The 14,511-nt window shown below is 42.3% G+C and overlaps 1 protein-coding gene across 1 annotated transcript in view; it reads left to right on the forward strand.

Moving 5' to 3' along the window:
• TSPAN33 (tetraspanin 33) overlaps positions 1 to 14,276 on the forward strand; it is a 71,876-nt gene extending 57,600 nt beyond the window's left edge. The window contains exons 5-8 of the mRNA XM_056573128.1: positions 6,177 to 6,272; positions 7,112 to 7,240; positions 7,824 to 7,985; positions 11,327 to 14,276. Of these exons, the coding sequence (XP_056429103.1) occupies positions 6,177 to 6,272; positions 7,112 to 7,240; positions 7,824 to 7,985; positions 11,327 to 11,428 (489 nt within the window). The 3' untranslated portion in view covers positions 11,429 to 14,276. The remainder of the gene's footprint in view (positions 1 to 6,176; positions 6,273 to 7,111; positions 7,241 to 7,823; positions 7,986 to 11,326) is intronic.
• The last annotated feature ends 235 nt before the right edge of the window (positions 14,277 to 14,511 follow it).

The following is a 14,511-nucleotide window of genomic DNA, read 5'->3' on the forward strand; positions in this document are numbered from 1 at the left end:
GAAAGAATCAATCTGATTGGTTGCTATGGGCAGCTGCACCACTACTCTACACAGGTTTTTTATAAGTCTCTCCCTTTAGCTTTATTCTGTAGGTCCATACGATTACGACACCCAAATTGGGCCATTGACCTTGCAGATTATGCCAACATTATAAGCGGCGATACCACTTTTTTTTTTTTTTTTTGATAACATTTATTTATTTTTTTATTAGAAAAGGGAGGTGATTCAACTTTTATTAGGGAAAGGGTTAATTAAATGTTATTATTAATTTTTTCGCAGGAAGGGGTCAAGCACATCTGTCTATAACTTCTAGGTCAATCTGTCTATAATAGCTGTGCTATTATAAGCAGATATGCCATTCAGGAGCATAAAAAAGCTAGGTGAGAACTTATCACCTAGCTTTTCCGTGCTCCTGAATGCCATTGCAGCTTATAGCCTATAAGGATAACTTATTATAAAATATAGGCAAATCTGTCTATATTAGCTTAACTAATATAAGCAGAAATGGCACTAAGGAGCACAGAAAAGCTGGGTGACAATTTCTCGCCTAGATTTTTCATGCTTCTGAATGGCATATCTGCTTATAATAGCTCAGTTATTATATATAGATTTACCTATAACCTTTAGTCAAATCTGTCTATAATAGCTATTATAAGCAGATAGGCCATTCAGGAGAATTAAAAAGCTAGGTTAGAAATTGTCACCTAGCTTTTCTGGGCTCCTGAATGGCATATGTGCTTACCATAGAATAGACAGATATGACTATAGGTTATAGGTAAATCTATCTTTAATAGCTGAGCTATAATAAGCAGACATGCCATTCAGGTACACAGAAAAGCTAGGTGACAATTTCTCACTTAGTTTTCTATGCTCCTGAATGGCATGTCTGCCTATAACAACTGAGCTTTTATAAGCAGGCATGCAATTCAGGAGCATGGAAAGCTAGGTGAGAAATTGTCACCTAGCTTTTCTATGTACCTGAATGGCAAGTCAGTTCATGACTGGTGGTGGTACCTTTTTGGGGGACTTCAGAGGCAGAGAACAATGACCACCGTCAGGACCTCAGCCACTGTCACACAGTAACATTTTTTGACGGGCGTGGGCCAGGCAGGAAAGCAGCACATACCATCCTCTTTCTGACAGGGGGGAGGAGCGTCCTATGATACCGTGACGTGAGTTACGCTGGTCAGGAGGTTACCCAGCCCATGTGACCACCCAGGCAGGGGCCGACTGACAACACTCAGGGCCCTCGGACCAAATAAAGCAAGGGTCCCCTGTGAGGCTCCACCCATGGCCACATCTGTGCCACGCCCCTATCCCACCCAAATGCCTCCTAATGCCCCAACCTACACACAAAAGAAAAGAAAATATATAACAAGTTAACATAGGTAAGAATTTTCCATGACCAAGAATACCAGTATACAAGGAGGAAATATATACATCACACAATAACTTGATAATACCGCCATACTGTACTGAATAAAACCACTATACACAGACCAGTATTCCCCCACACAGTGCCCATATAGCAAAAGTTACCAGCTGTACACAGGGTCTGTATACCGTATAAGTGATTATATACAAGACCAGGGCTGCCATCAGAAATGTTGGGGCCCCTTACACAACTCAAGGCCCCCCCTCTGCCTACTAACTTCCACATTATCTATAAAAAAAAAAAATTGGAAAACACAGGACAAGAAAAACAAGAGCCCTTTAGTTTAATGAGGAAGGAAAGAGGAATATACCTGGACCCCAGTGACAGTATATACCCGGATCCCAGTGACAGTATATACCCGGATCCCAGTGACAGTATATACCCGGACCCCAGTGACAGTATATACCCGGAGCCCATAGACAGTATATACCCAAACCCCATAGACAGTATATACCCAGACCCCAGTGACAGTATATAAACGGATCCCAGTGACAGTATATACCCGGACCCCAATGACAGTATATACCCGGACCCCATAGACAGTATATACCCAAACCCCATAGACAGTATATACCCAGACCCCAGTGACAGTATATACCCGGACCCCAGTGACAGTATATACCCGGACCCCAGTGACAGTATATACCCGGACCCCAGTGACAGTATATGTCCTTGCCCATCAGGACTATCCACTATGTGGGGCAGAGGAGCAGCCGGTGTCCTGGGGAGAGTTCACTGGGTACACTGGTATATAGAGTACACTGGTATATTGGGTACACTGTATCACTGGTATATTGGGTACACTGGTATATTGGGTACACTGTATCACTGGGTACACTGGTATATTGGGTACACTGTATCACTGGGTACACTGGTATATTGGTTATACTGGGTACACTGTATCACTGGGTATACTGGGTACACTGTATCACCGGTATATTGGGTATACTGGGTACACTCTATCACTGGGTACACTGGTATATTGGGTACACTGGTATACAGAGTACACTAGTATATTGGGTACACTGGTATATAGAGTACACTGGTATATTGGGTATACTGGGTACACTCTATCACTGGGTACACTGGTATACAGAGTACACTGGTATATTGGGTACACTGGTATATAGAGTACACTGGTATATTGGGTACACTGGATCACTGGGTACACTAATATATTTGGTACACTGGTATATTGGGTTCACTGGATCACTGGGTACACTGGTATATTGGGTACACTGGTATATAGAGTACACTGGTATATTGGGTACACTGGATCACTGGGTACACTGGTATATTGGGTACACTGGTATATTTAGAGTACACTGGTATATTGGGTACACTGGTATATATAGAGTACACTGGTATATTGGGTACACTGGTATATATAGAGTATACTGGGTACACTGGATCACTGGTACATTGGGTACACTGGAATTTTGGAAACACTGAGATATAATATAGATATTAGATACATAAATAGATCAGTGTTTCCTAACCCAGGTGCCTCCAGCTGTTGCTAAACTATAACTTTCAGCATGCCTGGACAGCCAAACGCATGCTGGGAGTTATAGTTTTGCAACAGCTGGAGGCACCATGGTCAGGAAACACTGAGATATAAGATAGAAATAAGATAGATATGAGATAGATAGATATTAGATAGATAGATATAGATATGAGATAGATATGAGATAGATAGATAGATAGATAGATATGAGATAGATAGATGGATAGATAGATATGAGATAGATAGATGGATAGATAGATATGAGATAGATAGATAGATGAGATAGATAGATATGAGATAGATGGATAGATATGAGATAGATAGCTAGATATAGATAGATAGATAGATAGATAGATGAGATAGATAGATAGATATGAGATAGATAGATATGTGATAGATATGAGATAAATAGATATGAGATAGATAGATATGAGATAGAGATAGATATAAGATAGATAGATAGATAGATATGAGATAGATAGATATGTGATAGATAGATATGTGATAGATAGATAGATATGTGATAGATAGATAGATATGTGATAGATAGATATGTGATAGATATGAGATAAATAGATATGAGATAGATAGATAGATAGATAGATAGATAGATATGTGATAGATAGATATGTGATAGATATGAGATAAATAGATAGATAGGAGATAGATATGAGATAGATAGATAGGAGATAGATGCATAGATATGAGATAGATAGATAAAGTGTTGCAAAACTACAACTCCCAGCATGTCTGACAGCCAAAGGAATGCTGGGAGTTGTAGTTTTAAAACTGCTGGAGGCCCCCTAGTCAGGAAACATTAAGAAATTGCCAATTTAACTCCCACTGACCCCCCAAACAGCAATTTGCCCCTCAACCTTTTCCTCCCGGAAAATTACCTGTTGTATAGGGGGCGGTGGGCAGGGGAAGTCTTCCTGTTCATTTTCGGCGCGGGCGGGTGATGTAGTCAGCAATGGAACAGGAAGCAAACCACCTGCCTGCTCCAATAGGGCTGCAGCCTGCACACAGAGGAGTGTGGGGGGAGGAGCATTCCTCTGCTCTCTTCCCAGAGAGGCATTGCGGCCACGGCCCCTGCACTCACCTTAAAGGGCCAGAGGCTAACTATTTAAAAAAAAAAAGAATACAGTGCCTGCAGGCCAGCCCTGCTTCTTACTTACGGCCCTGGGTGACCCAAGGCCGTAAGTAAGAAGCAGGGCCGGCCCTCTTTTTCTGTTAACATATTTACCGGGCGGCCTATGCGGGCCGCCTGTGCAGGCCGCTGGGCCTATTTTCATATAGGGGCCTGGAGCGGCAGCTCCATCCGCCCCTACGTTAATCCGGCCCTGGCTATGGGGATTTGCTCCTGCTCCAGACAGTTCCTGACATGGACAGAGGTGTCAGCAGAGAGCACTGTGGTCAGGCAGAAAATAAATCCAAAAAGAAAAGAACTTCCTTTGTAGTGTACAGGAGCAGATAAGTATTTGAAGGATTAAGATTTTTAAATAGAAGTAATTTACAAATCTCTTTAACTTTCTGGCACCAGTTGAAATTGTTTTCCACCTGTATACCCCTTTAACAGGACTTCTCCTATTTTTCAGTAACAAAACAAATAGAGTATTGGGGGACGTTCACACGGCCGGACGATGACCCCTACATTGTGCCTCCATCTGTGCCTGCTCAGACACGCTGTGATGTGAGAGACGTTGCATACAAGCGCAGTAAACTTGCACACATCGCGGATTGCCACTATGAGCAGGCACAGATGGAGGCACAATGTAGGGGTCCATCGTTGGCAGATCTGCAACGTAAAATACACTGCGGATCCGTCCATGTGAATGTACCCTTTAACTTCATGCACAAACAAATACAAAATAAATCCTGCTTATCCAGTGCTAACTACACAAAATCTTCCATCTCTATAGAGGTGGCTTACTACCAGCCACCCAACAAAACGGTCCGTAAAAATGTGCTACTCACACAAGGTAAATGTCCCAATGCAAACTTGGTTACACCTTTTGTAAGCCTGGCATTAATCGGCTTTAGCACATGTTTCTGATTGGGACCAACTTAAAAATCTGGACTGGCCCAGGAAGGGGATGAAAGGCTTCATCTTCAAACTTGCCCTTCATACTATAATCCAGGCATGATAACAGGACTTAACTTGCTAGGGAATTATATAAGACCGCAAGAAAACAAATAGTTCTTCAAGCTTTTATGTTGGAAACAGAAAAGATGGGCAAGTGTTTAAATCTGAGCGACTTTGACAATGGCCAAGTTGTGATAGCTAGATAACTGGGTCAGATCATCTACAGAATGGAAGGTCTTGTGAGGTGTTGCCATGAAGCAGGGGTTCGAACCTACCAAAAGTGGTTTAAAGGAAAACTGTCACCAGTTCACCCGCACTATAACCCGATACACCGGGTTATAGTGCGGGTGAACAGGAGACCGATGCAGGGTCTCGGACTGCTATACCTACCTGCAGTCCGGAGCCCCGCTCCTCTCCCCCCTCTTCCAGCACTGACTTGAGCTTTGAGGTGGGCCCGCTGGCTATATTTAAATATTCATAAGCGCCGGTCACGTGAGCACACGTGCCTACTGAGCGCTCACATGACCGGCGCTTATGAATATTTAAATCTAGCCGGTGGACCCACCTCAAAGCGCAGGACTGGCAGTCCGAGACCCCACATCGGTCTCCTTTTCACCCACACTATATAGCCCGGTGTATCAGGTTATAGTGCGGGTCAAGTAAAAACAGTCTGCTAGTGATGGCCAAGCTTCACAGATGCTTGTTGGGAGCAAATGCAAGACCCACTGACCCAGTCCCAGAGAAAAGCTAATGTAGCACAGATTGATGAACAAGTAAATGCTGGCTGTGTTAAGAAGGTGTCAGGGCATCAAAACATTATGCATATGGACTGTGTATCCACAGACTGGTAGGAATGCCCTTGCTGGCTCCTGCCCTCTGCCTACAAAACAGAACCACAGTGATTTGGCTTTCAAGTTCCTCATTCCTCTCAGTCCAATGGCATATCTGTAGAATGTGCTAGAAAAAAGTCTGATCCAATGCAGTCACATCTATTTAGGTGGCATAAAGGGTCTATTTAGGTGGCATGTGGTTGTAATGTCTATGTACATATGATTTATTAATATGCATAGAGACTGTATGTAGCATGCAGGTCCTAATCATAATGATATTATGTCCTACCTGAATATGTAAATATGCTTATTCTCTTGAAGGCTCGGGGGAAGGTCAGTGAAGTGATCAGTAATGCAATTGTTCACTACAGGGATGATCTGGACCTACAAAATCTCATAGACTTTGGACAAAGAGAGGTAAGATAAACTGTGTTAGAGAAAAGTACATTTATCATATAAATTAGATCTGTAATATTCCCCCTGAACGTTTCTGGTCCATCATACTGAAATATAGTACAGTGTGGTCTCCTGAAGTTCTGCCATTGGAGAAACAGGGTCCCGCTACTGGGGACCCCCGCGATCTTGGCTGGGGCACCCGGCTGTCATCGCTGCACAAAGCAAACTCGCTCTGTGCATAATGACGGGCTATACAGGGGCCACACCCCCTCCCATAGACTTGCATTAAAGGGGTACTCCACCCCTAGACATTTTATCCCCTATCTAAAGGATAGGGGATAAGATGTCTGATCGCGGACATCCTGCCGCTGGGGACCCCCGCATTCTACCATGCGGCAACCACCTGTAACGGCTTCCGGAACCGCTGGAGGCCCTCAGGCTAATACCATCCCGATCACTGGGACGTAAGATCCTGACGTCACGACTCTGCCCCCGTGTGACGTCACACCCCGCCCCCTCAATGCAAGTCTATGGGAGGGGGCGTGACCGCTTTCACCCCCCCCCCCTCCCGTAGACTTGCATTGAGGGGGCGGGTGTGACGTCACACGGGGGCGGAGTCGTGATGTCAGGATCTTACGTCCCGGTGGTCGGGATGGTATTAGTCTAAGGGCCTCCAGCGGTTCCGGAAGACGATACAGGTTGGTGCCGCATGGTAGAATGTGGGGGCCCAAGCGGCAGGACCCCTGCAATCAGACATCTTATCCCCTATCCTAAAGGTTTAAAGTGCAGACAATCCATTTAATAGCTGTTGTCTAAATCATTTCAGATTAGTAATCTTGCCTTACTTTTTCCTACATTAGTTTAATTGTTGTGGAGGAATATCTTATAAAGATTGGTCCCAAAACATATACTTCAATTGTTCATCAGAAAACCGAAGTCGAGAACGATGCTCTGTACCCTACTCCTGCTGCCTCTACAGTGAAGATGAGGTAGGACTTTCCCTATATATATATGCTGAGGAATGTTGTACCACTGACATATTTATTAGAAAGGGATTTCCAGCTCTTGGAATTGTATATTTGGGAAAAAATGTAATCCCTTTATTGCATTGTAAATCCTATTATTGAGTTCCATCTGAAGGTCACATCTAGTGTGTGTTATATATGCAGTTGCCATACAACATACTTTTCTACATCTTGAACAGTGTGCAATGTAAAATGTGATGTCAAAAGCTTTTATAGGATAAATCCTATTTAACCAAAGTTTCCAAGTTGTCTTGGCTGCAACCAATTTGTAGTACAGCCTGTATGTCCCATAGGTAGGCTGTCTACCTTATTGTAGGCCTATTGCATTAAGGGAAGTTATAGTGTCATTTAATACTGCACATAATGCAGGCCAATCATGATCACCTATTATTAGCACCAAGCATAAGCTGAGATCACTACACACTCCTACTGTAGGTGTGAGGGGCAATAAAAAAATAGTTTAGTTCTGCTTCTGCTATAATCAAGAAGGACATAATATTTGTGTTAGATATCAGGAGAAGCATGTAAGTACTTTATTCTCTTGCAGGCTGTCGTGAATACCATGTGTGGGTATGGTATGCAGACGCTCAACTACTTAGAAGCAGGAGAATTTATACACACCAATGGATGCATTGACAAACTGGTCAACTGGTTGCATAGTAACCTTTTTTTGCTTGGAGGGGTTGCACTTGGTCTGGCTATCCCACAGGTAACAGTATATTACACCCACACACACATATATATATATATATATATATATATATATATACAACACACACATGTGTGTATATATATATAACCTTGTACTTATATATATTCTGCTGTTATAATTGTAATATGAGCAAATGTTATTATTTTATCTTAGAGTACCTATCATGAACTTAACTGTCCCTAATATTCCCCCTATCTGTCCCTGACTCTTCCTGACACCAACCCTGCCTTTATTTTTTACAAAACCCCCTTTTCGTACCTATTTTTATCTCCATGGCTGCTCACATCTTCGTCCTTCTGTGAGGGAGGAAGGTGGCATGGCCCGGCAGGCACTACATCCACTGAAGCCTACCTGGGCCCACTTCCACCCTTCTTCCTCTATGTGGCTACATATATATATATATATATATATATATATATATATATATATATATATATATATATATATGCACGGAGAGGGATATATAATGCCCTGTGAATTAAAAAAAAACTTACTTTTCTATGGATTTTATGTGGAAGACCTCAATCAGAGTAGGGGAAGGCAGAACCGATCCTTACAACTTGCAGAGCAGATCCTTGCTAAGTTCAGAGCAGCGCTGCACTGACTTTTGGCCTGCACACGTTGGCTCCTTCTAAGGGGGCAGAGCCTGATGACACAGCAGGCCGGGCAAGTCAGGAGCGCGCCTTGCTGTGCTGCGAGCAAAGCGCTGACAGGCAGGGAGCTGCGCTGTGCTTGTCACGTGTCCCGGCTGCAGTATGAGACTTCGAACTCATGTCAGGCCAGCATGAGTCTGAAATCATAAAAGACTTGTGGCCAGTGCATGTAGGGAGACCCCTAGTGGTCAAGTTGTTTAAAAACATAGAAATAAAGATATTTGTTAAAGACATGCATTTAAAAAGTTACTTAGAATAGTTTAATGTACAACATATCAAAAGTGTTTTGATTAAAAGTACTCTTTAATCTATAGTATTGTGCTGTAAATCATCCCCAGCAAAGCACCAGCTTGTTTAGTGCAGTACACTTTCCCCAACACTATATTATGGAATATCAGTGAAGAGTAAGTGCTGTGCTGTGAAAAGATGAACCTGTGTGTGTACTTCTGGTTAACAGCCCAACTCTGGTCCTGCTCTCCTGAAATGAAGAAAATGGGAACGGGAGGTAAATAGAATTTATGAGGCCCAATAGCCCTCCTCTTCATCCTCACACTTCACCAAGTTACCAAACTCCAGCTTTATTCCTTCTATACAGCTAACAACAGCTCCACAAACAGCCCAGTATTTTTTTCTCCACACAGGTCTGCACAGGTATGGTGCCCGGCATGTTGGGAGTAGTGATTTCTGCTGCTGACTACAATAGTGTCTCAAATCTGTCAAAGTTTAGCATCTTTTCTGGAAAGACCACAGGAACCATCATGTGTCAGGATAGCCCATACATAAATAAAAGCCTCACAGCAGTTGTGCCACTATAAGCGGTATGCCGCTGGAATGAGAAAGGGGGATCAAAAAGAGCAAACCAAAATCACCTTGTCACCACACTGAAGAGTTAATTTCACAAAACCAGATTTTTAAAAGCCTCTTGAAAAGACATCTAAAAATAAAATCCTGACTTCAGGAGTAAAAAAGAGGAATGGGTTTGCATGGAGAATTGAACTGTCTGAGAAATCAACTATTTATGTACAGTTTGTACTGCAATGGAAAATATGAATTGAAGGAGAAAAAAGACCATGGGGTGGGAGGTGGAACAGGATGGGGCACAACGAAGTTATCAGAAGGATGAAGCTATAGTAACTGTTACTTAGCTGGAGTTGCCTGTTCCTCATCTGTGACCACAGAACATGTCCAGCCCAGGCAGCACATAGCCAGACTGCTGCCATTGCCCTGTGTCCATAAAATTTTACTAAAAGATAAAAATAGCTGCCACTGGGGGGTCATCTATCTTTAAGCGGACAGACGACCCTGTATTTTGCAACATACTGAATACTGGACACAACGAAAAAACTTTCCTATTTCCAAGCTCAAAATTATATAATCAGATAATCAAAGGGGTTCACAAGAAGCGAATAACATATGACACCAAAAGGTGTGTGAGAAAACACACCTGACTGAGAGATGAACCCAATATAGTATATGAATTGAAATAAAATGACAGGTGAAATACACTGAGAGTGGTAGTTAAAAATATTTTATTACACAAAATAAATAAAACCATGCGTACAGAATAACTTCATATGGGCATATTAAAAATATATTTAAAAAAAATGAATATATATGTAAGACAAAAGAAAGATGGAGGGGTGCTGGGAAATAGAGTACTGAATACTGGCCTAAAGCGCGACGTATCCAGTATAGGAGATAGCCACTGCACTGCGTGTTGTGTAGGTGGGGACACACCCTGCCTGTGTGAGCACAGGAAGCCTGCATACTGTGATCTGCACGGAAGAGCTTGCCGGCAGACTCACGCACTCACCCCATCCCTAGAGGGACCGGCACCATAGAGAAGCATTGGCTGAGTAAACAGAATGTCCCGGTCCCATGGAGTGCAGTGGAGCAGCTCTTGACAGCAGACATGTGTCGGAGTGCGGGGACCGAGGGGGGGGTGGGGTAGGGGGATGTTTGTGGTTGGAGCAGTGCCACTGAGCATCGGCCAAACCTGGAGCCACAATAGCAGGGGAGAGAGGAAGCCTGGGCCACATAGAGCATTGTTTCCCAACTGGGTGCCTCCCGCTGTTGTAAAACTACAACTCCCAACATGCTCTTGGCTGTCTGGGCATGCTGGGAGTTGTAGTTGTGCAACATCTGAAGGTAGCATTGCTCTAACACAGAATTTACAAACAGCTGGAGGAATGATGTTTGTAAACTCTGTGTTAGAGCAGTGTTGCCTTATGCTGTTGCAAAACTACAACTCCCAGCATCCCGGGGAAGCATTTGTCTGTTCTTGTATGCTGAGAGTTGTAGTTTTGCAACAGCTCTAGGCACTGAAGACAGAAAGGGGTTACAAAGCAGCCTGAAGAAACCAAGAATGAGGGAGGAAGGTAAGTCATGTATAGTGAGGGAAAGAGAGGGACACACACCCTCCCAAATGAGAATGACATATCAAGTGAGCAACTGAAATAGGGTATTTGTGGGAAAAATACAGGTGCTAGACAAGGAAAAATTTACATGATCAAGATTAGGTACTGAGTAACATAATTTTTTTTTGTGGGATATGAAAGGTACACTTTAAACATGCTTTGTTACTGTTACTGTGCTGTTAGGCTGTTACTGTGCCTAATTGAAGATTGAACTGGAAATATTTGTATTCATTCTTGTTTGTTTGTTTTTTTCTTTCTTTTACAAAAGCTGGTTGGGATTCTCCTTTCACAGGTTCTGATTAACCAGATCAGAGACCAAATAAAACTCCAAAGATATAATCTGCAGCATCGCACAGACCCTTGGTACTGACAGAAGGGTAGGCGTTTGCGCCCAACACTACTCTGAACAGCAAGAGCGCAGCAGACAAGGAAAAAACACACAGGAACCAAAGTGGTGATGAAGCAGAATCCAACAGTGCAAAGAGGAAGCAGCAACCGAACATCCGTCTGGACCACAACCATAGTGCTGATTGTTGGATTTAGTTGTTACACATTTGGAGGAAGCATCTGTACTTGTAGAATTACCTCATTGGTCAGTATTACATTTTAAAGTCAAAGGGGGAGATTTATCTAAACTTGCGCAGAGGAAAAGTAGAGCAGTTGCACATAGCAACAAATCAGATTCCATCTTTCATATTTTTAAAAGCCCTTTTAGAAATGAAAAAAGCTATTGCCCAGCATGAGCAGTGAGTGTGAGACTACTGATAGTAGCCAACACTCACTGCTCCAAAACGAGCGCAGCTCGCTTAAGTACCAGGACACAAGGGCATACCTGTACGCCCTTCATCCGTAACAGGTTAATCTAATGCCCGTGGTGTCTAATCTCTGTGGTCAGTGGAAACCAGGATTTCCACTGGTGTCTAGCAGCTAGTTATTGCTCACTACCTATTAAAATAACATGGATAAAACAACCATATATATTTCTAGAGGAATTATGGTTTATGGGGGAGATTTATCATTTCTTTTAGACCATTTTTTTTGTCTATGTTTTGGCGCAGTTCAGGCGCAAGCAGCAAATTTTGAGACTTTTATGCGTCTTTTGATATAGACAGTTTTACTCTTTTTTCCTACCCGTAGAACTTTTTCTTTTTGACCATGCAGTGGTCACATTTATCATTTGCGACTTTTGTCAAAAGTCGCTATTTTGTGCGCATAGGTACTTTTATAGGTGCAAATCTACACCACCTACCAGTAGGCGTGAGAATAATTTCTACCTTCCACAATTCAACCTTTAACCCCTTGTAGACGACAGCATCCCACTCCCCTTCTATGACACGGGCTCAGGAGCTGAGCGCAGGTCATAGCTGGGTGGTCCTGGTGGCTATCTGCCACCATGACCCATCTCTAATGCCAGACATCACCGATCACGGTGATGCCCGGCTTTAACCCCTTAGACACCACAATCAAATTTGATTGTAGCATCTAAAATGCAAGTAAAAATGTCCCGGCAGCTGTGTGAAAGTAAGTAAAAACACCTAACCTGCCAAATTCAGGACCCGGGAAAGTGTCTACTTCCCTCCCTCACAAGTGTCTAGAAAAAGTGTATGTGGTAGAGCTTTTCCCACCCACAGCAGAGCTGCGCAAAATTCATCATCCTGCGGCACCTTCTTGATAAATAAGATGAACGCTAGTCAAACCCACCACTAAAATAAACATGTGAAAATAGCTCTAACGTAGACATTCTTTGATAAATCTGGGCCTATCTTCTTTTTAACACCTGTCACATAACTGTTTCCAGCACAACTTGCCTTAAAGGGGTTTTCCAATCTTATAAAGTGAAGACACATTGATAGGCTATCACTTTATGATCAGTGGAGGTTTGAGTGTTTTTCTGACCGTGTAAACTGCAGCAAGGCCTAGTGACATAGAGGTGCTATTAGCTGAGGTATGAGTAGTATAGTCCTCATACTTAGAGATGCTAATATAAAAATTCAGCTTAGAATTTATTTAAAATATTTTTTTTGGAATGTCCCTATTTTGATAATAATAAAAAAAAATATCTGTGAGCAACAGCTATACAGCATGAGATCCCATCAAATAACTCCTCATATCTCTGCTTCCTCGGTATATGATATGGGAATATTGGGGTTAATATCAGACACTCCTGCAAAACCTTAACTTAAAGTTCATGGACCCCAATGTAACATGGACCCCACCTGCCATCTAATATTTATAGTACTGGTATTTTCTTATGTGGTAGAGAAGCCATTGAGTCCCCACCAGGGCACATTCAAAAGGACTGGGAAATATAAAGGAAGGACTTACACTTCTCCTTTCTATTGGATCCACTTCTGACTTAGGCTCAAAAACTGCAGTTAAAAAAAAAAAGCCAGAAAAAAAACCTGTGTGGAAACCTAGCCTTATGTTTCCGCATGAAAATTCGGCATGAATTTATAACCACTACACTTCAATGGGATTCCGCTGTTCCACATTGCAGAATTTCTTCTGCAGGAATTCTATTGAAGTGAATGCACAATTAACTTCTGCGCAATTTACTGCTGAATTTTCATGCAGAATTCTGTGCAGAAATTCTGCTGTGTGAACATAGCCTTAGGCTGGGTACACGGAAGAATTTCTGCACGGAATACTGCATGAACATTCTGCCTGAATTTATAGCCAATTCTCTTCCATTCATATAGCAGAATTTCTGCTGCAGAAATTCCATTGGACAGTGTATTGGCTATAAATTTATGCAGAATTTTCATGCAGAATTCAGTGCAGAAATTGTGCCATGTGAACGCGGCCTTTATTGTGCATCCACTGTTGACTGCAATACTGACCAATAGACTGAGCTCTTGAAATAAGAGTTGTAGCCGTGTGTTTAGCTGAAATGCATTGTTATGTCTTGACATTTTGTAATCTAATGCTTCCATGAAGCGTGTGTGACTACAAAATAAACATATCATTTCAACTAAAGGGCTTTGCTAACAAATCTGTCCTTTTAGGTCCTGTGTATAACAGTAAACTGTGTATTTTTGTATGTGTTATATAACAAAGTGACCTATTTTCTTATGCTCTCAAAGCTGTGTGTAAGTCAGTTGGAAAGGAACTGTTTAAATGTTTGTTCTATTTGGATTGTATTTAATACTTGGAGAAGAATGTATTGTAAAGACAAAATTACTGGAGGATTAAATAAAATACAATATGATGTAATCACATTATTGTCTCACTTGTATATTTTGAACACATAAAATTGTTTGCTGTACAACAGCATTAGTTACAGTTGGATACAAATGCAGAAACATTTTAAGAAGGAAGAAAGGAAGAAAACCAAGCTTCAGTATCAAGGTTTCTACCTGGATCTTCCTTGGTTCTTGTGAACTAAACTTAAAGGGGTACTCCACTGCCACGTCACGGGGGTCCTGACGCTGGGTCCCCCCACGATCTCCTGCA

Source organism: Hyla sarda, chromosome 4 (assembly GCF_029499605.1).
Source record: "Hyla sarda isolate aHylSar1 chromosome 4, aHylSar1.hap1, whole genome shotgun sequence".
Classification (NCBI taxonomy): Eukaryota; Metazoa; Chordata; class Amphibia; order Anura; family Hylidae; genus Hyla; species Hyla sarda.